Source organism: Mobula hypostoma, chromosome 12 (assembly GCF_963921235.1).
Source record: "Mobula hypostoma chromosome 12, sMobHyp1.1, whole genome shotgun sequence".
In the NCBI taxonomy this organism is placed as follows: Eukaryota; Metazoa; Chordata; class Chondrichthyes; order Myliobatiformes; family Myliobatidae; genus Mobula; species Mobula hypostoma.
In genome coordinates, this window is record NC_086108.1 from 11654046 (window position 1) to 11681939 (window position 27894).

Consider the following 27894-nt stretch of genomic DNA (forward strand, 5'->3'; position numbering starts at 1 on the left):
AGCAGTATGGCCTAATGGTGGGATCCTAAAAGAATACTGGAGTGAAGGATGGACAGCAATGGAAAGTTAGAAGGAAGAAGTTTTGGGAAACAGCAGAAAAGGACATGGCAAGATTTAAGTTTGCAGGCCAATTTTGTTTTCATTATAAAAGTTTATAGTTTATTACCATGATAAATTATTTCTGTAATAAAATTTTTGCTTTATAACTCAGTGTAAGAACATTGGGTGATTCATTAACTTATATATTGTATGAGCTGGCATCTTATACACATGGTCCAGCAACTACACGTTTGGAGCCTCTGGTCTGAAATTCCTTGCTGGCCTGGGTTTATTTGATTTATTGATCTTTCAGGATGTGGGTGTCAGTGGCAAATCTGGCATTTATTGCCCAGAATGCAGTTCCTTGCCCAGACCACCTAACTTGGCTGTCAGCTTTACCGTAGTCCATTGGGTTCCATTTCCACAGCATCAGGCATCTGTGTTTTACTCAAAGCAACCCTTTTCAGTTTAAGTTCAACAAACATGGCGATTTTGAATTGTTGTTGGTGCTTGAATTAAATTGGACATCAAAGACCTTGATCAGATGGGGAACACAGAGACCCCTTGCACTGACAGAGTTTGCCCTCAGAAGAGGGTCTCTGACACCCTTACAGCAGCAGAAACCAGTCAGAACAAAGTGCCAAATGCTGACTGTTTTAGCAGGGATGGAGACAATGGGACGGGTTGGGGTGGGTGGTGCTGGGCTGCAGACGACAAGAAAGGAGGAGGTGCCGGGGCTGGAGACGACAGGAGGGGTGGAATTGCCAGGGATTCAGGTTGGTGTAGGTCTGGTGACAGGTACACAGAAGGCACACAGAGTGTAACGTGACAAAGGAGGATGCATGGGGAAAGCACACTGACATCAAATTGCACACACTGTCTCACTCTCTCTCTCACACACACACTCACACTCACTCATACTTATGCAGATAAGCACACACACTCTCACAAACACACATGCATGCACCCACTCACACTCATACATACAGACACACTCACACACACATACTTGCATACACTCATGCTGACAGTCACACACCCACACACCTATCACACATATGCATACATGCACACACACACTCTCACACACATACACACCCATACCTTCACACATCCATACACACTCACACTCTCACACATACATACACTCACACTCAAACATACCTTCACACACACACACACACACACACACACACACACACACGCAGTCTCTCCCTTTCACACAGATGTGACCACATCAGATAGAAACATAGAAACACATAAGATCACAGAGGGGGAGACACCAAGACTCATAGACAGACACAGTTGGATAGTTACACACACTCAGCAGTTCACAGACACACTCTGATACACTCACAATTGCAAAGAGAAAAATCAAATTTACCCAAAGCCATACAAAATCGATGCAGCAAATTGCATCTGTACCGACTCCAAATGAGAAACAGGAGGTTAGTGAAATGGCCATGGTGATATTTAAATGAGACAATAGGAAGCATAATGAAAGAATTGAAATTCATTCAGGATCCATGGTGATTAGGAGGAGATGCAGCAGAATGTTCCGGCAATTGTTGGCTGTAGTTCAGAATTACAGCCTTTGCAGTTGATCAAGACAAACGATGTTGCTCACACGTCTTCCACCCTATTATTTCTGTACATATCTTGTAGATACAGACACCCACAGACACACGCTTATCTAGAACACATCAGACACTCTTCAAATGCCATGCTTCAAGGTATCAAAAATATATTATGTACAAAAATGGAAGAGAAAAACAGGAATTTCTTGTGGATCTCAACTTCCAGCCCACTCCCCAATCTGTTCTTGGGAGCTGCACTTGGAGAGCCCAGACTGAATATGAAGGCCACCAGGGGACATCCACCAGTTCCAGCAATGGGCAAGTGTGCTAGATTCCATCTGTTACTTGTGATCTTTGCACTGCAGCTGTTTCAAAGTGGTGCTACCTTGACCTTCACCTGGAACCTCCTTCAGGGAGAGGGGGCCTTCCTTCTGCAGGTCTGTGCACGACCAAGTTCTCCTTCCTTTGTGAGGGCTTGTGTCTCCTGTGGGAAAAGATGGGCCTTGAGTGACGGAAACGTTCTCATAGCCCGAAGTTAAAGCTACAGCCAAGGTTTCTTTGGTGGGATCTGTCAACGTTTCCTGGACATGTTCCTCCAGACTTTCGGTCAACTTTGAAGTGGATGCTGGCATGGCCCCATTCTGACTTCCATTGGTCTGCGAGTAGACGTTACTGACCTTGGCCTTGTGTTCTGCCGTGTTGTTGTACACTTTGTACCGTATCATGAGGATGATGATGAAGACAAGGACAGCAGCCACGATGATACCGCCGATGATGATGATCATGGTGCCGCCAAGAAACTGGGTGTGTGTGGAGTGGCACTGGGTATATTCCTTCTCGGTGGTGAACTGCACGCAGCCCACTGCTCGGGTAGCTGTCAGGGATGTCTGCCTGTCGTCATAGACAGCCAGCACGCACAGGTCATAGTCTCGCCCGGCAACCAGGTCTTTCACCAGGAAGGTCTTGCTCGAAGATGGAATCATTCTGCAAGACAATTCCATGCGTTAGATAAACAACATGTGATGTCCCCCACCCACAAGTGACAATAGCAACAACAACAACAACAGCAGGAGGTTTCTGCTCAGATTCCAGACACTGGAGGTGGGTTATAAGGAAGGAGCGTTTGGAGGAGGAGAGGATGGTGAGGTGGGGAAGGGATTCAAGAGCTCAGGATTCTGGCAGCCAAGTCACAGCTCCTGTGAACATGTTGCTGGGGCATGCAAACCATTTCCCAAAGAGCCACTTCTCGGGTGCTATGGGTCCCTTAGAATCTGATAAAGATCGAGGGAAAACACACCTCGAGTCCTACTCAAGCGATCAGCAGTGGAAAGGGTGAGTACTTTTAAATTCCTGAGTGTCAACATCTCTGAGAATCTACATTGGGCCCAACATACTGATGCAATTACATAGAAGACACAACAATGGTTATATTTCATTAGATTAAGGAGACACTTGCAAATTTCTACATATTTACCATGGAGAGCATTCTAACTGGCTGCCTCACCAGAACCTCAGCCAGTTCCATCACGGGCACTAGCCTGTCCAACATTGAGGACACCTTCAAAAGGCGACACATCAAAAAGATGGCATTCATCGTTAAAGGCCCCCATTGCCCAGGACATATCCTCTTCTCATTGCTACTATGAAGGAGGAGGTACAGAAGCCTGAAGACACACAATGATTCATGAACAGCTTCTCCTTTGCCATTAGATTTCTGAAGAAACATTGAACGAATGAGCACTACCTCGCTTTTTTTTTGCAGATGTCTGCAGGTGTACCATGGAAAACAATCTAACTGGCTGCATCACTGGTATGCGGGGAGGGGCCACGGCGCAGACTCAAGATAAGCTGCAGAGAGTTATAAACTGGGCCATGCTCATCATGGGCACTATCCTCCACAGTATCCAGGATATCTTCAAGAAGCGATACCTCAGAAAGGCAGTGTCAATGGTTAAGGATCCCCATCACCCAGGTCATGCTTTGTTCTCATTGCTTCCATCAGGGAGGAGGCAGAGAAGCCGAAAGACACACACTCAACAATTCAGGAACAGCTTCTTCCCCTCTGCTGTCTGATTTCTGAATGGACAATGAACCCATGAACACTAACCACCACATCTTTATTTCTATTTTTGCACTACTTATTTAACTATATATGCTTACTCTAATTAACATTTTTTTCTGTCTATTGTGATGTATCACATTGTACGGCTGCCACAAAGCAACAAATTTCACAACATATGCCAGTGGTATTAAACCTCGTTCTGATCCCTGATCCCTCATCCAGTTGGGATGTTCCATTCAACACTGTGTGCACAGGGAAGAAATTGGCTACGGGTGCACTTTAAATGCAACGGAACAATGAAGTCAGTATACGGGTGCATTTAAATTGAACCCTGTGATGTGAATTCAACTGGCAGACAAAGGCTGATAATATGCACTTCCTCAGCAGTAGGTCTCAGAGAGAAAGGCTGTCGATATGATCTGTCAAAAGCAACAGTGATGAAAATAGAAAGAGAACCTTCTCCAAATCATTCCAACAGATCTCTGTTAACCATCTCAGTCACACCATGTGCTATCACGAGAGCCTGGATAAACTTGGGCTGTTTTCTCTGAAGTGCTGGAGGCCGAGGGGAGATCTGACAGAGCTCTACAAGACTATGAAAGACACAGACAGAGTGGACAGAGAGTATCTGTTTCCCAGGGTTGAAATATCTAATGGCATGCATTGAAGATGAGAAGGGGTATGTTCAAGGGGGATGTGAGGGGTAAGTTTTTTTACTCAGAGAGTGGTGGATGCCTGGAACGCACTGCCTGGTATGGTGGTGGAGGCATCTGGATAGGCACATGGATGTATGGAAGATGGAGGGATATGGACATGGCGTAGATAGGAAGGATTAATGTTTGGGCGTTATTGATTTGCTTTTTAGTTGGGTTGGCATAGCATTGTGGGTTGAATCACAAACAAGAGAGCATCTGCAGATGCTGGAAATCCAAGCAAGACATTAAAAATAAGTGCTACACCTGCCCCTACACCTCCTACTTCACTACTATCCAGAGCCCCAAACAGTCCTTCCAGGTGAGACAAAACTTCACCTGTGAGTCTGTTGGAGTCATCTACTGTATCCAGTGCTTCTGGTGTGACTTTCTGTATATCAGTGACACCCGAGGTAGATTGGAAGATCGCCTCGCCAAGCACCAAAACTCCATCCACCAGAAAAAGCGGCATCTCCCAGTGGCTCCTCATTTCAGTTCCACTTCCCATTCCTATTCTGACACGTCAGTCCATGGCCTGCTCTACTGCTGCGATGAGGCCACACTCAGGCTGGAGGAGCAACACCTTATATTCTGTCTGGGTAGCCTCCAACATGATGGCATGAACATTGATTTCTTGAACTTCCAGTCATGCCCACTCCTTCTCCATTCCCCATCCTCTTTTCCCTCTCTCACCTTATCTCCTTCCCTGTGCATCACCTCACTCTGGTGCTCCTCCCCCTTTTCTTTCTTCTATGGCCTTCTGCCCTCTCCTATCGGATACCCCCTTCTCCAGCCCTGTATTTCTTTCACCAATCGACTTCCCAGCTCTTTACTTCACCCCTCCCCACTGGTTTCACCTATCACCTTGAGTTTCTTCCTCCCCTCCCCCCACCTACTAACTCAAACTCCTCATCTTTTTGTCTCCAGTCCTGAAGGAGGGTGTCGGCACAAAATGTCAACTGTATTCTTTTCCATAGATCCTGCCTGGCCCATTGTGGGCTGAATGGCCTGTTCCTGTGCTGTAGTCTTCTACATTCTACGTTCTATGTGACCCCACCTGAGAGAACCCTGGGCCCTGTTCACAAGTGATGGAAGCCCCAATCTCCTGGCTGGAATTTAAAGGTGTTGCTCATTCAAATGGGTCAAAATGTCACCCAGTCTCCATTGGAAAATGGAAACTGGTTTATACAAAAAGATAAATAATGTATGAGATCATGAAAAGGCAACGTAACTTCATTGGACATGTGATTAGGAAATAGGAGTTAGAATGCATGATAATTATGGAAAAGGTTGAAGGGAAGAAAGCAAGAGGAAGGCAAAGATCATTCGTAAGTCCAGTGATGTTGTGGGGATGGAACTGGACTCTCTGACAGTGGTGTCTGAAAAGAGGATGCTGTCCAAATTGCATGTCATCTTGGACAATGTCTCCTGTCCACTACATAATGTACTGGGTGAACACAGGAGTACATTCAGCCAGAGACTCATTCCACCGAGATGCAACACAGAGCGTCATAGGAAGTCATTCCTGCCTGTGGCCATCAAACTTTACAACTCCTCCCTTGGAGGTTCAGACACCCGGAGCTAAAAGCTGGTCCTGGACTTATTTCCTGGCATAATTTACATATTACTGTTTAACTATTTATGGTTTTATTACTATTTATTATTTTCGGTGCAACTGTAACAAAAACCAATTTCCCCCGGGATCAATAAAGTATGACTATGACTAAGACAAATGATGGTGGAGACAGCAGCCAGAGAACTGGAAATGAATACCAATGAATTGATCCACTTGACCCGAAACAGGAGTGTGTGGGCCATGGCAGTCAAAGCTCAAACTGGGCATGGCAACTGATGATGATGATGATGACGATGATTCCATTTGGCACAGTTTTGCATACCATCCATACAAATCACTTCATCGACAATAGCATACAAAAATGCAGGAGGAACTCAGCAGGTCAGGCAGCATCTATGGAGAGGAATAAACAGTTGACTTTTCAGGCTGAGACCCTTCATCAGGATTGGAAAGGAAGGGTGAAGATGCCTGAATAAGAAGGTGAGGGGAAGGATATGGAATACAGGTGAGAGGTGAGATGTGAGGAAATTACATGATATCAGTGCATTGATGTTGTACTCATTCGAAGTGCCACCAGATAACTTGTAATGTACCTTGCAATATTTAATTTACGCACATTACTATATTTATCTACGTGTAATTTATTTGTAGATTTCTTACTTTCCAAAGTTAGTGTGTGTAATATATCTGTTATGTGTACTACACCCTGATCTAGAGAGACATTGCTTTGTTTGGCAGTGTACATGTATATAGTTAAATGACAATGAACTTGACTTGACAAGAGAAACGACAAAACAAAATATATTGGTATAGTTTTAGAGGAGGTGTAGAAAAAGTGCATTTATTTATTTTTATTTATTTTTATTTATTAGGGTACAGAGCAGAATAGGCCATTCTGTGCCACCCAGCTATCCCCCCCCCCACCCAATTTAATCCTAGCCTAATCAGCAGACAATTTAAAAAGACTAATTCACCTGTTTCCTCAAGCCTCAGGGCCCAGCAATCCCCCAATTTAACCTGACCCTAATCACACAACAACGTACTATGATCAATTAAGCTACCGACCGGTACGTCTTTGGCCTGTGGGAGGAAACTGGAGCACCAGGAGGGAACCCACGCGGTCACGGGGAGAACGTACAAACTCCTTACAGGCAGTGGCGGGAATTGAACTCAGGTCTGCTCTACTGTAGAGCGCTGTGCTAACCATTACACGACCATGCCACCCCCACCACCTCCAGCGCCACTGTGGGCTACGATGTGCTATATTATAAAGTCAAAAGTTTAATTGCCATACAAGAGGTCCATTTAACAGTTTTACCAAAGTGGGAGAGAAGCTGCCCTTGAGCCTGGTGCTACATGCTTTCAGGCTTTTGTATCTTTTGCCTGATGGAGGGTTGAGAAAAGAGAATGTGAGGGTGGGAGGGGGTCTTTGATTATGCTGGCTGATTTCCTGAAGCAGTGAAAAGTGTAGACAGAGTCCATAGAGGGGTTAACTTTTGTAAGTGCTGTGGTGTTCCACAAACACTCTGAAATTTCTTGAGCAGTGCAGTTGCCATCCCAATCTGGATAGAATAGGTTGCTTTCTATGGTGCATCTATCAAAATTGGTGAGGGTCAATAGACAATAGGTGCAGGAGTAGGCCATTCAGCCTTTCGAGCCAGCACCACCATTCACTGTGATCATGGCTGATCATCCACAATCAGTACCCTGTTCCTGCCTTCTCCCCATATCCCTTCACTCCACTATCTTTAAGAGCTCTATCGAACTCTTTCTTCAAAGAATCCAGAGAATTGGCCTCCACTGCCTTCTAAGGCAGAGCATTCCACAGATCCACAATTCTCTGTGTGAAAAAGTTTTTTCTCAACTCCGTTATAAATGGTCTACCCCTTATTCTTAAACTGTGGCCTCTGGTTCTGGACTCCCCCAACATCCAGAACATGTTTCCTGCCTTTAGCATGTTCAATCCCTTAATAATCTTATATGTTTCAATCAGATCCCTCTTATCCTTCTAAATTCCAGTGTATACAAGCCCAGTCGCTCCAATCTTTCAACATATGACATTCCCGTCATCTCTGGAATTAACCCAGTGAACATATGCTGCACTCCCTCTATAGCAAGAATGTCCTTCCTCAAATTTGGAGACCAAAACTGCACACAATACTCCAGGTTGGGTCTCACTAGGGCCTTGTACAACTGCAGAAGGTCCTCTTTGCTCCTATACTCAACTCACCTTGTTATGAAGGCCAACGTGCCATTAGCTTTCTTCATTGCCTGCTGTACCTGTATGCTTACTTTCAGTGACTGATGAACAAGGACACCCAGATCTTGTTGTACTTCCCCTTTTCCTAACTTGACACCATTCAGATAGTAATTTGCCTTCCTGTTCTTGCCACCAAAGTTGATAAAGTCACACTTATCCACATTAAACTGCATCTGCCATGCATCTGCCCACTCACCCAACCTGTCCAAGTCACCCTGCATTCTCATAACATCCTCCTCACATTTCACACTGTCACCCAGCTTTGTGTCATCTGCAAATTTGCTAATGTTACTTTTAATCCCTTCATCTAAATCATTAATGTATATTGTAAATAGCTGTGGTCCCAGCACCGAGCCTTGCGATACCCCACTAGTCACTGCCTGCCATTCTGAAAAGGACACATTAATCCCTACTCTTTGTTTCCTTTCTGCCAACCAATTTTCTATCCATGTCAGTACCCTGCCTCCAAAACCATGTGCTCTAATTTTGCCCACTAACCTCCTATGTGGGACCTTATCAAAGGCTTTCTTAAAGTCCAGGTACACTACATCCACTGGCTTTCCTTTGTCCATTTTCATAGTTACATCCTCAAAAAGTTCCAGAAGATTAGTCAAGCATGTTTTCCCCTTCGTAAATCCATGCTGACTCGGACCAATCCTGTTATTGCTATCCAAATGTGCCACTATTTCATCCTTTATAATTAACTCCAGCATCTTCCCCACCACTGATGTCAGACTAACAGGTCTATAATTGCCTGTCTTCTCTCTCCTTCCTTTCTTAAAAAGTGGGGTAACATTAGCTACCCTCCAATCCTCAGGAACTGATCCTGAATCTATAGAACATTGGAAAATGATTACCAATGCATCCACAATTTCTAGAGCCACCTCCTCAAGTACCCTGGGACGCAGACCATCAGGCCCTGGGGACTTATCAGCCTTCAGTCCCATCAGTTTACCCAACACCATTTTCTGCCTAATGCGAATTTCCTTCAGTTCCTCCGTTACCACTATCACATCTGGGAGATTGTTTGTGTTTTCCCTAGTGAAGACAGATCCAAAGTATCTATTCAGCTTGTCTGCCATTTCCTTGTTCCCCATACTAATTTCACCTGTTTCTGTCTTCAAGAGCACAACTTTGGTCTTAACTAATTTTTTCCTCTTCACATACCTAAAGAAGTTCTTACTATCCTCCTTCATATTCTTGGCCAGCTTACCTTCGTACCTTATCTTTTCCCCCTGTATTGCCTTTTAGTTATCTTCTGTTGCTCCTTAAAAGTCTCCCAATCCTCTGGCTTCCTGCTCATCCTTGCTATGTTATGCTCCCTCTCTTTTATTTTTATACTGTCCTTGACTTCCCTTGTCATCCACAGTCGCCCCTTACTCCTCTTAGAATCTTTCTTCCTCTTTGAAATGAACTGATCCTGCACCTTCTATATTATTCCCAGAAATACCTGCCATTGTTGATCCACTGTCATCCCTGCTAGGGTATCTTTCCAGTCAATTTTAGCCAGCTCCTCCCTTATGGACCCATAGTCCCTTTTGTTCAACTGTAATACTGACACTTCCGATTTTCCCTTCTCCCTCTCAAATTGTAGATTAAAACTTATCCTATTATTGTCACTACCTCCTAATGGCTCCTTTACCTTGAGTTCCATTATCAAATCTGGCTCATTACACAACACTAAATCCAGAATTGCCTTCTCCCTGGTAGGCTCTAATACAAGCTGCTCTAAGAATCCATCTCTGAGGCACTCCACAAACTCCCTTTCTTGGGGTCCAGTACCAGCCTGATTTTCCCAGTCTACCTGCATGTTGAAATCCCCCATAACAACCATAGTATTACCTTTGCGACATGTCAATTTTAATTCTTGATTTAAGTTGCACCCTATATCCAGGCTACTGTTTGGGGGCCTGTAGATAACTCCCATTAGGGTCTTTTTGCCCTGACATTTTCTCAGTTTTATCCATACTGACTGTACTTCTCCTGATTCTATGTCCCCCCTGGCAAATGACTGAATTTCATTCCTCACCAACAGAGTCACCCCAGCCCCTCTGCCAACCAGTCTGTCCTTTCGATAGGATGTATATCCCTGAATATTCATTTCCCAGCCCTGATCCTCTTGCAGCCGTGTCTCTGTTATTCCCACAACAATTTCCAACTGAGTCTCAAGCTCATCCACTTTATTTCTTATACTCCATGCATTCATATATAATACTTTTAATCCATTTAACGTAATACTTTTACTCCCCTCACCTTTCACGTCGATTCCTATTGCACTTGGCCATACTCTCCGATCCCTTCCTGATCTTTCTGTCCCATTAATTCTGTTGTCTTTCTTAACTTTTCTTATTCTCTGTTTCCCTATAACTCCATCCTTATATTTCCAGTTCGTCCCCTCCCCCCACTACTTAGTTTAAACACACTGGTGTAGCAATGCAAACCTGCCTGCCAGAACGCTGATCCCCCGTCTGTTAAGATGCAACCCATTGCTGCACTACAGGAAGGAGGGGGAAAGGGTGCAGAGGAGATTCACAAGGATGCTGCTTTGATCGGAGGACTTTACAGAGAGATGGACTTGTTTTCCCTGGAGTGAAAGAGGCAGAACAGATTGTGATGTGGGCAAAGGAAGCATTGATCATCAGAATATTGTCCATGGTAGAGGTATCACAAACAAGAGAGCAGAGACTCAAGGTGAGGGGAAAAGTCTTAGAGGGTACTTACAGGGAGAGATTGATATCTGCCAGAGGAGGTGATGGAATCAGATTGAATCCCACATATTTCACAGAGCAACACGGATTTCAGGAAGTGTTTTGGCCAAGCCTCCTCAGGTATCCCAAATATTGTTGTTGTAGGGCATCTTTTTCTATCTGATGCCCAGATGTGATAGAATGTGGATTGAGAAGTTTGACATGGTATTGCATAAAATACAATACTTTTTTTTTTGCGTATCATTGAATAAGAAATGACAATATTAATCATTGTTAGAGAAAAGAAAATATTGATTAAAATGAGCCTGAATGCAATCATGATGAGGTTCTGCATGATTCCAAACAGATCACTATAAATACCAGTGATTATCATGAAACATGTAATTATCTAGTTGTTGAAAGTGTAAAGGCTCCTTTTCCCCTTCTCATTAAGCTTTATATTGAACATGAACACAGATTTTGCTTTTCCACAGCTAGTCTAATGTGTAGCCACACAATTTTATGAATATTGTTTGCATTTTAGACAATTCCGTGTTCATTCCGGTGTTAATATAACCTTTCCCAATGCCAGTGTCAGCCACAGGCAAGATTGCAGCCAGCTGTAAACCTCTCTCTTCCCTGTACCAACCGTACAGGCAAACCAACCTTAGTCCCAGGAAAGCACTGGAAAGCTGCTTTCTACTTGGCAGCTGAGGGTCAGGTAGACAAGTACCACTGCAGATGGGTGCCCATTATCAGCTGCTGCTGGATAATGTTGGTGTGAATGGTCAGGAGGGAGAGGTGTGCTGAGAAGAATTTCCAAGGGATTCTAGTTACGCTCAGTGGCTATTTTATTAGTTACCTCCTGTACCCTATCAAGTGGCAACTGAGTGTATGTTCATGGTCTTCTGCTGCTGCAGCCCATCCTCTTCGAAGTTCGACACATGGTGCAGTCAGAGATACTTTTCTGCAGACCACTGTTGTAACACGTGGGGTTATTTGAGTTACTGTCACCTTCCTGTCAGCTTGAACTAGTCTCACCATTCTCCTCTGACGTCTCTCACTAATAAGGTGTTTTCGCCCACAAAACTGTCACCCACTGGATGTTTTTCCCACCATTCTCTGTAAACGCTAGAGTGAAGCTTCCCAACTTGGGGTCCACAGACCCCTCAGTTAATAGTAGGGGGTCTGTGGCATAGGAAAAGTTGGGAGCCCCTTCTCCACAGACTGTTGGGCATGAAATCCCAGGAGATGTTGTTAGATTCTTGATTTCTCAGGGCATGAAAGGATACAGGGAGAAGGCAGGAGAGTGGGACTGAGAGGAAAAAAGTGGATGAGCCATGATGAAATGGTGGAGCAAACTCAACAGGCCAAATGGCTTAATTCTGCTCTATTTCTGATGGTCTCATGGAGATCAGCAGTTTCTGAGATATTCAATCCACCCCATACAACACCAACAATCAATCCACGGTCAAAGTCACTTGGATCATATTTCTTCCCCATTCTGGTGTGTGAGCTGAACAGCAACTGAACCACGTGACCATATCTCTATACTTTTATGCATTAGGTTGCTGCGACACGATTGACTGATTAGATATCTGCATTAGCAAGCAGGGGTACAAGTGCACTGAATAACGTGGCCACTGAGCGTAAGACCCTGTGACGGAGCTGGACGTAGACTTTGACAATATCTGAATGTGGTCATCACCAGGCAATTCTAGAATTTCTAGTTCATGCTGAGTTCCCCAGTCAGCATTCCAGCAAGTCATCTTTTCAAACTGTTGCAGACTCCTGAAGGCAGCTTCATGTTGAAGCTCACAAAAGTTGAAGGCTACACAGATCAATAGGGTGGTTAAGAAGTTTTACAGAATGCTTGCTTTTATCAGTCCAGGCACTGAGTTCAAAAGTCAAGAGGTTATGTTCCAACTGTATAGAACTCTGGTTCAGCCACATCTGGAGTATTGCATACAATTCTGGTTGTCCCACTATAGGAGGATGTTGAGGCATTAGAGAGGGTGCAGGAGAGGTTGACCAGGATGCTGCCTGGTTTAAAGGAATGTGCATCATGAGAGGCTGGATAAACTCGGGCTGTTTTCCCTGAGGCTAAGATTCTGAGAGGTATAGGGTTGAGGTGTCTAATACCAGAGGGCATGCATTGAAAGTGAGAGAGGGTAGGTTCAAGGGGGATGTGAGGGGTAAGTTTTTCACTCAGAGCGTGGTGGATGCCTGGAATACACTGCCTGGCATGGTGGCAAAGGCAAATACATTAGAGCCTTGTAAGAGGAGTTTGGATAGGCACATGAATGTGAGGAAGATGAAGAGATATGGATATTGATGGATTAGTTTTTGCAGTTTTTAAATTTACTTTTTAGCTGGCTCAGCACAACATTATGGGGTGAATGGCCTGTTCCTGTACTGTACTGCTCTATGTTTTATGTTTACCTCACTGCTTCTTACTCATCTCCTTGTAGGTACCTACATACTTATTGTACCAAAAATGTCTCACACTCACACCAGTGCCAGCTCAAACAAACCCTTGGCTCAGCAAAAACGTGGCTGATCATACCAACAAACAGTATCTGCAAACTTGCGCAAGGAGATTTTTTTTTCATATTCATTCGCTCATTATGTGACATGAGTGAAAGAATGCCTTACACCTTCTTTGGTAGAAACATATCTCCACCCTGCCACCCAAAATGATCAATCTCCCAAAATGAAAATATTGACTGGAGTCATGCAACATGACAAACACAGAAACAGACCTTTCAGCCCGTCTAGTCTGTGCTGTACTGTTATTATGCCTACTCTCATCAACATGCACTGGGACTATAGCCCTCCATACCCCTCCCAATCATGTACCTATCCAAACTTCTCTTAAATGTTGAAATCCAAATCGGATCCATCACTTGCACCGGCAGCTCATTCCACACTCTCACCACCCTCTGAGTGAAGAATTTTCTCTTTCAGTTCTCCTTAAACTTTGCACCTTTCACCTTTCACCCTTAAATCATGACCTCCAGCTATAGTTCAACCTAGCCTCAGTGGAAAAAACCTGCTTGCACTTACCCTAACCATACCCCTCATAAATTGTGTACTAGAATTTTCAAGATTCAAGTTTGTTCACTACATGTGTGTAAAGGAGAACAAAATTATTGTTACTCCAGATGCAATGCAGCATAAAGAACGCAATAAAAACACAAATAATAAGTATAAAAGCAATCCTCCAAAATACAATGTACAGTAACAATTATATACATACATAGACTGATTGTATATAGGGCGATACAAGCTGATGTGTACGTAGTTCCGGATTAGCCGGGTTAATGGGTGGAAATGTCGATCACCCTGACAGCTTGGGGGAAGAAACTGATTTTGAGTCTATTTATATACAGTACTGTGCAAAGGTTTTTGGCACATATATATAGTTAGAATATGGGAAACCCATATCATTCACAATTAACTTGACAAGATTAACCGAAAGTACCTGGGGTCACGGCTCTATCGATTAGTAAATACAGGTGCTGGAGAAACCTTGAACCCCAACGCTCTGTGGCAAGCCACTGAGGCCCACAGAGCTCATGATAGCCTATAATACTGTGCACATATATATAGCTAGGGTGCCTCAGAGGTTTGCACAGTACTGTAGTAATTTTGTGTAATTCGCTACACAGAAAAAAACAACTTTCATGATAAGTCTCCATTTTATCATACAAGAGGTCCATTCAAAGTCTGATAGCAGTTGGGTAGAAGCTGCCCTTGAGCAAAAACAACACATTTCTCAACATACACCGGTGATATGAAAGCTGTTTCTGATTCTGGTTATTACATAATGAGAAGATTAAAATTTCCTGAAGTGACTTATTGTGAGACCAAGCCTCCATATTATCAGACAAAAGGTCTATTCAAAGTCTGATAGCACTGGGGTAGAAGTTGTCCATGAGCCTGGTGGGACATGCTTTCAGGTTTTTTTATCTTCTGCCCAGTGGGAGAAGGGAGAAGAAAGAACGTCCAGAGGGGTGGGATCTTTTATTATACTGTGTAACGCTCAGTTATATTGGCTCATATATGTCTAGGGGAAATCCCACCCAGCACCTGCCTCAACACTTCCCACGGAGTAGGTTGCCGCCTGAATCAATCCCAAACATCAATCATCAGCTAGGACACCCTGTACGTTTTACCAAGTATACTTTATAGATATTACTAATTCTACGACATTAATATAAATTCGATACAGAAAAGGAAGTAATGAAAAAAAGGCGCCAAGACTTATCAAAGTCCAAGATCTTCGCGCGCAACCGTTGGAGCTCAATCGATTCCTGACGACCACCCGGATCCTGTCGACTCACGGCTCGGGACCACCTGGAGTGATCGACCGGAGCCTCTCCGCATGTCCGCCATCCTCCCCGTCTCTCCTCCGACTCCCCGTCTCTCCTCTGACTCCTCGTCTCTCCTCCGTCCTCCCCATCTCTCCTCCGACCCCCCGTCTCTCCTCTGTCCTCCCCGTCTCTCCTGCGACTCCTCGTCAAAAACCCGTCTCTCCTCCGACTCCTCATCTCTCCACCGTCCTCCCCGTCTCTCCTCCGACCCCCCCGTCTCTCCTCCGTCCTCCCCATCTCTCCTCCGACTTCCTGTCTCTCCTCCGTCCTCCCCGTCTCTCCTCCGACTCCCGCCAAAAACCCCGTTCCCAGTCAGATGAGTCAGCATTATCACCCGAAGAAATGATAACATGAACACCCATTGGCTAATAGCACCCTGCTATCTGTATTAACCCCAGCAAATGTCGAGCTAGAGACTTTCTCAGCATTGAACATAACAAAGAAGCCATTTTAAATTTAACATACAAAAAAGAAAGACCCCGTACAACTGTCCACTATACTGAGGCAGCAAGAAATACAGTACTGTGCAAAAGTCTTAGGCACACACACACACACACACACACACACACACACACACACATACACACACACACACACACACACACACACACACATACACATATATATATAGAGCTAGAGAGCAATAGTTTTGAAGAGATTTTTGCACATTACTGTATTAATTTTATGGATTGCACTGTACTGCTGCCACACACATTTCATGACATATGTGAGTGATAATAAACCTGATTCTGATATGGGACTCCATTGTGGTCTGAGAGTGGGAAGGGAGCAGGGAGAGGGGAATCATGGTAGACGGGTCATATTCTGCATGGAGCTTGGTGATCAGTGGTGTGCCACGGGGATCTGTTCCGGGACCCTACTCTTTGTGATTTTTATAAATGACCTGGATGAGGAAGTGGAGGGATGGGTTAGTAGGTCTGCTGATGACACAAAGGTCAGAGGTGTTGTGGATAGTGTGGAGGGCTGTCAGAGGTTACAGCGGGATGTTAATAGGATGCAAAACTGGGCTGAGAAGTGGTAGATGGAGTTCAACCCAGGTAAATGTGAGGTGGTTCATTTTGGTAGGTCAAATATGATGGCAGAATATAGTATTGATGGTAAGACTCTTGGCAGTGTGGAGGATCAGAGGGATCTTGGGGTCCGAGTCCATAGGACACTCAGAGCTGCTGTGCAGGTTGACTCTGTGGTTAAGAAGGCATACGGTGTATTTGCCTTCATCAATCGAGGTGGGTGGGGCTTGGGGATGGGGTGGATAGGAGATCCCAATCTCATCTGGAAGTTACAAAATCTGACTTTGTTTCAAACAGTTGTCCCGGGACAGAGATTGTTTTGGAGGAGAGGAAATGGCATTTTCAACAGGAACTAAAATCTATACATCATGTGAAATATACTCAGAGTGTTACAGGAGAAGGAAATCTCTGATCTCAAGCCTCTGCTACCTTGTGGCTATACCCATTCATGGGGAAGGCTTTTGGAGTAAACCCTGAGGGAAAAATCTGGAGCTGGAGTCCCTAAAGCGGTGTTACGTTGTGTTCAGCGCTGACTGGCGGTTCCTACAACGCTGCTGACACCAAACAGTATCAGCCTCTGCAACTCCCTTGGATTCATCAGCTGTGTGAGAAGTGGGAGCCTGCCTCGTGGGCAACAGCTCGCTCTCAGTATCGTACTGCCTTGGCTTGCGTATGACAGCTCAGACTCATCATGCATGGTAGACCACAACCAACAGAGAGCCCTGCTGACTCAGAAACAACGACAGGTATCTGATGATGTAGCGTGTTACAGAATTGTATGGGTAAATTGACTTGTGGAATTGAGGAAAATGAACGACTTGCCAGCCTGCAAACACGATTCAGATTGATTGAAGGTCACCTTTGTTGATTATGAGATTTTACATGGTTTTTTCAGCAAGTTTAAGTGTAGTATCAGATTGCTGTCTAATTGCTCGCCTCAACTAGCAAGCTCAACCAGAGGCTGAAGGGAGCAGCGGGAAAGGCAGGAGAGTGGCCTCAGGGGGATGGCACTGGCTGGTCCAAGTGCAAAAGAGGCATCTTCTGTTCAGAATCAGTTTAATATCACTGGCATATGTTGTGAAATTTGTTGTTATGTGGCAGCACTATATTGCAGTACATAATACAAACTGCTGTCTTTTAAATACTCCCGCTGCCTCACGGTCCGACTTACACACGCTTGGACTAGGTGAGAGTAAGAGTTCGGCACGGACTAGAAGGGCCGAGATGGCCTGCTTCCGTGCTGTAATGGTTTTATATATATATAATAAAATCCCTGAGCTACAGTAATTATATAAAGTTAAATCAAATAAGAAGTGCAAAAAAAAAGAGCAGTGAGGTTAGTGTTCGTGGGTTCATTGTCCATTCAGAAATCATATGGCAGACGGAAGAGGCTGTTCCTGAAATGTTGAGTGTGTGTCTTCAGGCTTCTGTACCTCCTCCCTGATGGTAGCAATGGAAACAAGGCATAACAATAGGTACTTCTGTTTGAGTACTGTTGGGGGGGACAGCTTACCTGGGGGAAGCGACAGTGGCCGTGCACTGAGTCCGGCCCTGTAGCTCAGAAGGGTAGGGCAAGGAAGAGAAGGGCAGTTGTGATAGGGGACTCGATAGTAAGGGGGTCAGATAGGCGATTCTGTGGACGCAGTCCAGAGACCCGGATGGTAGTTTGCCTCTCTGGTGCCAGGGTCCAGGATATCTCCGATCGTGTCCAAGATATCCTGAAGTGGGAGGGTGAGGAGCCAGAGGTCGTGGTACATATAGGTACCAATGACATAGGTAGGAAAAGGGGAGGTGCAACGAGACCTGGGTGTCATTATACACCAGTCATTGAAAGTGGGCATGCAGGTACAGCAGGCGGTGAAAAAGGCGAATGGTATGCTGGCATTTATAGCGAGAGGATTCGAGTACAGGAGCAGGGAGGTACTACTGCAGTTGTACAAGGCCTTGGTGAGACCACACCTGGAGTATTGTGTGCAGTTTTGGTCCCCTAATCTGAGGAAAGACATCTTTGCCATAGAGGGAGTACAAAGAAGGTTCACCAGATTGATTCCTGGGATGGCAGGACTTTCATATGAAGAAAGACTGGATGAACTGGGCTTGTACTCGTTGGAATTTAGAAGATTGAGGGGGGATCTGATTGAAACGTATAAGATCCTAAAGGGATTGGACAGGCTAGATGCAGGAAGATTGTTCCCGATGTTGGGGAAGTCCAGAACGAGGGGTCACAGTTTGAGGATAGAGGGGAAGCCTTTTCGGACCGAGACTAGGAAAAACTTCTTCACACAGAGAGTGGTGAATCTGTGGAATTCTCTGCCACAGCAAACTGTTGAGGCCAGTTCATTGGCTATGTTTAAGAGGGAGTTAGATATGGCCCTTGTGGCTACAGGGGTCAGGGGGTATGGAGGGAAGGCTGGGGCGGGGTTCTGAGTTGGATGATCAGCCATGATCATAATAAATGGCGGTGCAGGCTCGAAGGGCCGAATGGCCTACTCCTGTACCTATTTTCTATGTTTCTATGTTTCTATGAAAAGGGAAGAGGTCCTGAAAGGAGAATATAGGGAGCTAGGAAGGGAGTTGAGAAAAAGGACTGCAAAGGTAGTAATCTCGGGATTACTGCCTGTGACACGCGACAGTGAGATTAGGAATGCGATGAGGTGGAGGATAAATGCGTGGCTGAGGAATTGGAGCAGGAGGCAAGGATTCAAGTTTTTGGATCATTGGGACCTCTTTTGGCGCAGGTGTGACCTGTACAAAAAGGACGGGTTACCCTTGAATCCTAGGGGGACCAATATCCTGGCAGGGAGATTAGCAAGGGCTACTGAGGTGACTTTAAACTAGAATGGTTGGGGGGTGGGAATCAAATTAAAGAGGCTAGGCGAGAGGAGGTTAGTTCACAACAGGGGGATGGGAACCAGTGCAGAGAGACAGAGGGGTGTAAAGTGAGGGTAGAAGCAAAAAGTAGTAAGGTGAAAAGTAAAAGTGGCAGGCCGACAAATCCAGGGCAAGCATCAAAAGGGGCCACTTTTCAACATAACTGTATAAGGGCTAAGAGAGTTGTAAAAGAGCGCCTGAAGGCTTTGTGTGTCAATGCCAGGAGCATTTGTAACAAGGTGGATGAATTGAAAGTGCAGATTGTTATTAATGATTATGATATAGTTGGGATCACAAAGACATGGCTCCAGGGTGATCAAGGATGGGAGCTCAACGTTCAGGAATATTCAATATTCAGGAGGGATAGACATGAAAGAAAAGGAGGTGGGGTGGCGTTGCTGGTTAAAGAGGAGATTAACGCAATAGAAAGGAAGGACGTAAGCCGGGAAGATGTGGAATCGATATGGATAGAGCTGCATAACACTAAGGGGCAGAAAACGCTGGTGGGAGTTGTGTACAGGCCATCTAACAGTAGTAGTGAGGTCGGGGATGGTATTAAACAGGAAATTAGAAATGTGTGCAATAAAGGAACAGCAGTTATAATGGGTGACTTCAATCTACATGTAGATTGGGTGAACTAAATTGGTAAAGGTGCTGAGGAAGAGGATTTCTTGGAATGTATGCGGGATGGTTTTTTGAACCAACATGTCGAGGAACCAACTAGAGAGCAGGCTATTCTAGACTGGGTTTTGAGCAATGAGGAAGGGTTAATTAGCAATCTTGTCGTGAGAGGCCCCTTAGGTAAGAGTGACCATAATATGGTGGAATTCTTCATTAAGATGGAGAGTGACATAGTTAATTCAGAAACAAAGGTTCTGAACTTAAAGAGGTGTAACTTTGAAGGTATGAGACGTGAATTAGCTAAGATAGACTGGCAAATGACACTTAAAGGATTGATGGTGGATATGCAATGGCAAGCATTTAAAGATTGCATGGATGAACTACAACAATCGTTCATCCCAGTTTGGCAAAAGAACAAATCAAGGAAGGTAGTGCACCCGTGGCTGACAAGAGAAATTCGGAATAGTATCAATTCCAAAGAAGAAGCATACAAATTAGCCAGAAAAAGTGGCTCATATGAGGACTGGGAGAAATTCAGAGTTCAGCAGAGGAGGACAAAGGGCTTAATTAGGAAGGGGAAAAAAGATTATGAGAGAAAACTGGCAGGGAACATAAAAACTGACTGTAAAAGCTTTTATAGATATGTAAAAAGGAAAAGACTGGTAAAGACAAATGTAGGTCCCCTACAGACAGAAACAAGTGAATTGATTATGGGGAACAAGGACATGGCAGACCAATTGAATAATTACTTTGGTTCTGTCTTCACTAAGGAGGACATAAATAATCTTCCAGAAATAGTAGGGGACAGAGGGTCCAGTGAGATGGAGGAACTGAGCGAAATACATGTTAGTAGGGAAGAGGTGTTAGGTAAATTGAAGGGATTAATAGCAGATAAATCCCCAGGGCCAGATGGTCTGCATCCCAGAGTGCTTAAGGAAGTAGCCCAAGAAATAGTGGAGGGTGGAGGATTGGAGGGTGGCTAATGTAACCCCACTTTTTAAAAAAGGAGGGAGAGAGAAACCGGGGAATTATAGACCGGTTAGCCTAACGTCGGTGGTGGGGAAACTGCTGGAGTCAGTTATCAAAGATGTGATAACAGCACATTTGGAAAGCGGTGAAATCATTGGACAAAGTCAGCATGGATTTGTGAAAGGAAAATCATGTCCGACGAATCTCATAGAATTTTTTGAGGATGTAACTAGTAGAGTGGATAGGGGAGAACCAGTGGATGTGGTATATTTGGATTTTCAAAAGGCTTTTGACAAGGTCCCACACAGGAGATTAGTGTGCCAACTTAAAGCACACGGTATTGGGGGTAAGGTATTGATGTGGATAGAGAATTGGTTAGCAGACAGGAAGCAAAGAGTGGGAATAAACGGGACCTTTTCAGAATGGCAGGCAGTGACTAGTGGGGTACCGCAAGGCTCAGTGCTGGGACCCCAGTTGTTTACAATATATATTAATGACTTGGATGAGGGAATTAAATGCAGCATCTCCAAGTTTGCGGATGACACGAAGCTGGGTGGCAGTGTTAGCAGTGAGGAGGATGCTAAGAGGATGCAGGGTGACTTGGATAGGTTGAGTGAGTGGGCAAATTCATGGCAGATGCAATTTAATGTGGATAAATGTGAAGTTATCCACTTTGGTGGCAAAAATAGGAAAACAGATTATTATCTGAATGGTGGCCGATTAGGAAAAGGGGAGGTGCAACGAGACCTGGGTGTCATTATACACCAGTCATTGAAAGTGGGCATGCAGGTACAGCAGGCGGTGAAAAAGACGAATGGTATGCTGGCATTTATAGCAAGAGGATTTGAGTACAGCAGCAGGGAGTACTACTGCGGTTGTACAAGGCCTTGGTGAGACCACACCTGGAGTATTGTGTGCAGTTTTGGTCCCCTAATCTGAGGAAAGACATCCTTGCCATAGAGGGAGTACAGAGAAGGTTCACCAGATTGATTCCTGGGATGGCAGGACTTTCATATGAAGAAAGACTGGATGAACTAGGCTTGTACGCGTTGGAATTTAGAAGATTGAGGGGGGATCTGGTTGAAACGTATAAAATCCTAAAGGGATTGGACAGGCTAGATGCAGGAAGATTGTTCCCGATGTTGGGGAAGTCCAGAACGAGGGGTCACGGTTTGAGGATAAAGGCGAAGCCTTTTAGGACTGAGATTAGGAAAAACTTCTTCACACAGAGAATGGTGAATCTGTGGAATTCTCTGCCACAGGAAACAGTTGAGGCCAGTTCATTGGCTATATTTAAGAGGGAGTTAGATATGGCCCTTGTGGCTACGGGGATCAAGGGGTATGGAGGGAAGGCTGGTGCAGAGTTCTGAGTTGGATGATCAGCCATGATCATAATAAATGGAGGTGCAGGCTCGAAGGTCCGAATGGCCTACTCCTGCACCTATTTTCTATGTTTTCTATGTTTTCTATGACCTGGGTGATGAAGGTCCTTAACGATGGATGCTGCCTTTCTGAGGTATCGCTGCTTGAAGATGTCCTGGATGCTGCGGAGGCTAGTTCCCATGACTGAGTTTACAACACTCTGCAGCATATTTCAATCCTGTGTAGAGGCCCCTCCAAACCAGACGGTGATGTGGTATATTTGTAGAAAGTTTTGAGTGTCTTTGGTGACATATCAAATATCCTCAAACTCCTAAGGGAATATAACCGCTGTTGTGCCTTCTTTGTAACTGCATCGATATTGTGGCGCTCCAGAGATGTAAACGATAGCCTGTCCCAACATTCCGAGTGGCCAGCACTGTTTATTGTTCTTGTTTTAAAATGTGTTCATGGGATTATGGTGGGATGTTCAAGTTCATTTGTTGTTAAATTTTAGCTTGGGTTATACAAGGGGTGATTGGTAAGTTCTTGGCCTAAGGTAGAAGGAGTCAATTTTAGAAAACCTAGCACATTAATTTTTCCTACATTTACACACTTAGTCCAGCGGTCGTGGAGCATACGGATCCCTTCTTTGTAGAAGTCGGCGTCTTGGACCTCCAGAAAGTGGTCCACAGCAGGGGTGATTGATAAGTTTGTGGCCTAAGGTAGAAGGAGATGAGTTATACAGCTGTCGTTACATGCACGTGCAGTTCAACTCTTCAAGTGTTTATGCAGAAAGTTTGTAGTTAATAACTCATCTCTTTCTACCTTAGGTCACGAACCTATCAATCACCCCTGCTGTGGACCACTTTCTGGAGGTCCAAGACGTCGACTTCTACAAAGAAGGGATCTGTATGCTCCATGACCACTGGACTAAGTGTGTAAATGTAGGAGGGGACTATGTAAACAGAAAATGTGTTAGGTTTTCTAAAACTGACTCTTTCTGCCTTAGGCCACAAGCTTATCAATCACCGCTCGTACAGTTCTTCACTCGTGTGTTTGTGGGTCCCCTTGACTGTAACCCGAGTGTGTAATAATCACCTCTCCCAACTGTATGTGACGGTGTGGGGTCTGTTTCCCGAGTCATAGCACCTGGTCTGTTTCTGTGCTTGTGGTAATAAACATGTCAGTTGAGATAAACAAGCTTTTCTTTTCTGTCATCATGGTGTCAGGAGTGGGATACGAAAGCGATGGTGAAATTGAAGAGCTATGATGTCGGATGCAGTACCTTAAGACCCGGAGAATAAGCTGAGGGACAGAGCAGTATGCCTCCCCTGCACCCCAGGCCAGGCTCCCAAAGACGGGACGCCGACCTGGAGGGAGGACCTGGGAACTGAACACCGTGCTGTCGCCCACACCAGGGAACCCAAGGTGCCGCAGCAGAAACCGCCAATGCCGCCAGAGAAAGAGGAGGACCAACAGGCCCCAGCAATTAATGTCACAAGGTCCATCCTGAAGCTCCCCAGATACAATGGTGCCAGCCGCCTGGAGCCTTAGCTAGCACAAGTCAAACTTGCCACACGGCACAATGGGTGGAGTCCCACTGAGATGACGGTACACCCTGCCCTGGCGCTGGAGGGCACTGCCCTCCAGGCTCTCCTCAACCCAACACCAGTAGAGCAGCGTGACTACAGGGCCCTCGTTGTGGTGCTGGAGCAACGTTTCAGGAAGAGGCCTTCGGAGGAAGCAATGAGGGAACAACTGAACTGCAGACACGCCATGTGGGAGAAAGCCTGTGGGAGTTTGCAGCAGATCTCCACCACTGTGCTCAGCATGGCTACCCCCAAATTCCCTCCCAAGGCCTAGGAAGAGCTTGCCCTCCATGCCTTCATAAAGGCGCTGACACCGGAGCGCCCTTGACAGCATGTTCGCCTGACATCACCATCGTCGCTGGCCGAGGTGGAGAGGGCAGGAACAATTTTAGTCCCCAAAGCACTTCAGCATTGCCCGAGACCACCAGCAGAACCCTTCCATTGGTTGCCTCTCTGGGTGAATTGTTTGGTGAAGAACAAGGCTTATACGTGGACTGTGTGTGGAGGGCATCAGATGCCGTGAGTTGGTGGACATGGGGTCAAACTATCACCACCATCCATCTGGGTGTTCCCCCCAACACAGTGTAGCCATCCCCGCTTGAGTGGACAACGACGGTGGTCCGGCTAGCTACGGTCACCGGCGACTGTGCGGCCGTGAGAGGGAAAAGGTAGCCGCACATCGCAGTGGGGAAAAGTACAACAGAGCACGAGGTGTTGGTCACTGACTCACGGGACTCATGCGTCACTGGTCTGGGGATGTGCCGGGGGCAGCACTCTACCTCAGTGCTGAGGCCATGGCTCTCCGGCAGGGCAGCTTCAGGAAGCGCAGGAAACAAACCAAGCGGGCGCAGCAACGACCATCACGGCCTCCCCAGGGCAGCTCACTGTGCCCCTGTCATCGGCAACTGCATCGGCACAGACGACATTGGCAGCACTACTGTGGCACCCTCCAACGAGACCGTCCAGGCAGTGCGAGTGCCTGGATCAGGGCCAGTGGAGGTGGCTGAAAGATCTCCTGGACCAGCACCTCGACATCCTCGTAGCCAGGGATGAGGACTGCAGACACACGGTGCTGGTCCAAAACCACATTAACACCGGGGACACCCAGCCTGTCCACTTGTCTACTGGCCCTTGCCAAACGCAAGGCTGCCAGGCAGTGGATCAAAGAGATGGCAATGGCTGGCATCATCGAGCCCTCTGATGACCCATGGGCAGCCCCTACGGTGCTGACCAGGAAGAAAGGTGGATCATGCTGGTTCCGCGTAGGCTACCGCCATCTCAATGCCGTGACCCAGAGGGACTCCTACCCACGTCCCCGAATTGATGATGCTGTGAACTGTATCGTGGGTTCAGCTTGGTTCAGCTCCCTTGATCTCCGCGGTGGCAACTGGCCCCAGAGGCCCAGACCAAGACTGTCTTCACCATGGGGTGTGGCACTTTCAGGTAATGCCGCTTGGCCTGTGTAATACCCCAGCCACATGCGAAAGACTGATGGAGAGGGTGCTGGTTCACATTCCACTGAGCTGCTGTGTTATGTATTTGATTGAGCTCCTTGAGCACGCTGGCATATTTGATGATGCTTTGTGGAGCTCACAAGAGGTCTTTGCCACCATCTCTCAGGCAAACCCCTGGGGTACGCAGTGATTGCGTAAGGAGTGGCGATGGACCCTGAGAAGGTGTCAGCGGTCAGGGAATGGCTCACCCCCCCCATGACGTCTCTGGGCTTCGCAGCTTCCTGGGGTTGGCATCATACTTTGGTCGGTTTATTAAGGACTTTGCCACCGTCTCCAGTTCCCTGCATCAGCTCACCAAGAAGGGGGAGGCCCTTCACCTGGACTGACATCCGCGCTGCCGCTTTTGACCGCTCCGAGCTACACTCACCCGGGCCCCATGCTGGCCTCAGTGAGGCTGAACGTGAGATGGCGGCTGTTGTGGGGGGAGATCTCCGTCCTGGATCCAGAGACCACTGGAGTTGTGCGATAGGTCGCTCTTTGTTGGTGGCAGTTTTCTGATGGCGACAGACATTTCCTGCAGCTGGTGTTCCCCCGGGGGTTGGTGCACAGTCTGGCGGGGACTGCCATTTCAGGGTTTCAAAGACGTTGGGAAAACAGTATGAACGCTTCTACTGGCCTGGGTACAGGCAAGACGCTGAGCTGTTCGCGCCCCATTGTGTCGCTTGAACGTCCCAGAAGGGGCTGGGCCGCAGACTAGGATGCCAGTGCAGCAGTACCAGGTGGAAGCTCCAGTGGAGTGTGTCGAGAGGGACATCCTGGGTTCCTTCCCCCGCAGTGACACCGGGAACCGCTACATTCTCGTGGTCATCAATAACTTCACGAAGTGGCCAGAGAAACCATAGAAAAACTACAGCACAGAAACAGGCCTTTTGGCCCTCCTTGGCTGTGCCGAACCATTTTCTGCCTAGTCCCACTGACCTGCACACGGACCATATCCCTCCATACACCTCCCATCCACCTCCCATCCATGTATCTGTCCAATTTATTCTTAGATGTTAAAAAAGAACCCGCATTTACCACCTCGTCTGGCAGCTCATTCCATACTCCCACCACTCTCTGTGTGAAGAAGCCCCCCCTAATGTTCCCTTTAAACATTACCCCCCTCACCCTTAACCCATGTCCTCTGTTTTTTTTCTCCCTTTGCCTCAGTGGAAAAAGCCTGCTTGCATTCACTCTATCTGTACCCATCACAATTTTATATACCTCTATCAAATCTCCCCTCATTCTTCTACGCTCCAGGGAATAAAGTCCCAACCTATTCAACCTTTCTCTGTAACTGAGTTTCTCAAGTCCCGGCAACATCCTTGTAAACCTTCTCTGCACTCTTTCAACCTTACTTATATCCTTCCTGTAATTTGGTGACCAAAACTGAACACAATACTCCAGATTCGGCCTCACCAATGCCTTATACAACCTCATCATAACATTCCAGCTCTTATACTCAATACTTTGATCAATAAAGGCCAATGTACCAAAAGCTCTCTTTACGACCCTATCTACCTGTGACGCAACTTTTAGGGAATTTTGTATCTGTATTCCCAGACCCCTCTGTTCTACTGCACTCCTCAGTGCTTTACCATTAACCCTGTATGTTCTACCTTGGTTTGTCATTCCAACGTGCAATACCTCACACTTGTCAGTATTAAACTCCATTTGCCATTTTTCAGCCCATTTTTCCAGCTGGTCCAAGTCCCTCTGCAGGCTCTGAAAACCTTCCTCACTGTCTACTACACCTCCAATCTTTGTATCATCAGCAAATTTGCTGATCCAATTTACCACATTATCATCCAGATCATTGATATAGATGACAAATAACAATGGACCCAGCACTGATCCCTGTGGCACACCACTGGTCACAGCCCTCCACTCGGAGAAGCAATTTTCTACTACCACTCTTTGGCTTCTTCCATTGAGTCAATGTCTGATCCAATTTACCACCTCTCCATATATATCTAGCAAATGAATTTTCCTAACTAACCTCCCATGCGGGACCTTGTCAAAGGCCTTACTGAAATCCATGTAGACAATATCCACTGGCTTCCCTTCATCCACTTTCCTGGTAACCTCCTCGAAAAACTCCAATAGATTGGTCAAACATGACCTACCACGCACAAAGCCATGTTGACTCTCCCTAATAAGTCTCTGTCTATCCAAATGCTTGTAGGTTCTGTCTCTTAGTACGCTCTCCAATAACTTACCTACTACTGGCCTATAATTTCCCAGACTACTTTTCGATCCTTTTTTAAACAACGGAACGACATGAGCCACTCTCCAATCCTCCGGCACCTCACCTGTAGACAGCGACATTTTAAATATTTCTGCCAGGGCCCCTGCAATTTCAACACTAGTCTCCTTCAAGGTCCGAGGGAACACTCTGTCAGGTCCCGGGGATTTATCCACTTTAATTTTCCTCAAGACAGCAAGCACCTCCTCCTTTTCAATCTGTACAGTTTCCATGATCTCACTACTTGTTTCCCTTAATTCCATAGACTTCATGCCAGTTTCCTTAGTAAATACAGACGCAAAAAAACTATTTAAGATCTCCCCCATTTCCTTTGGTTCCATACATAGCCGACCACTCTGAACTTCAAGAGGACCAATTTTATCCCTTACAATCCTTCTGCTCTTAATATACCTGTAAAAGCTCTTTGGATTATCCTTCACTTTG

General features: G+C 45.9%; 1 protein-coding gene across 1 annotated transcript in view; it reads right to left on the minus strand.

Annotated features, from left to right (window-relative positions):
- Positions 1-219: 219 nt before the first annotated feature.
- LOC134355115 (leucine-rich repeat and fibronectin type III domain-containing protein 1-like protein) overlaps positions 220-27894 on the minus strand; it is a 119921-nt gene continuing 92246 nt past the window's right edge. The window contains exon 2 of the mRNA XM_063064862.1: positions 220-2600. Within this exon, the coding sequence (XP_062920932.1) occupies positions 1958-2600 (643 nt within the window). The 3' untranslated portion in view covers positions 220-1957. The remainder of the gene's footprint in view (positions 2601-27894) is intronic.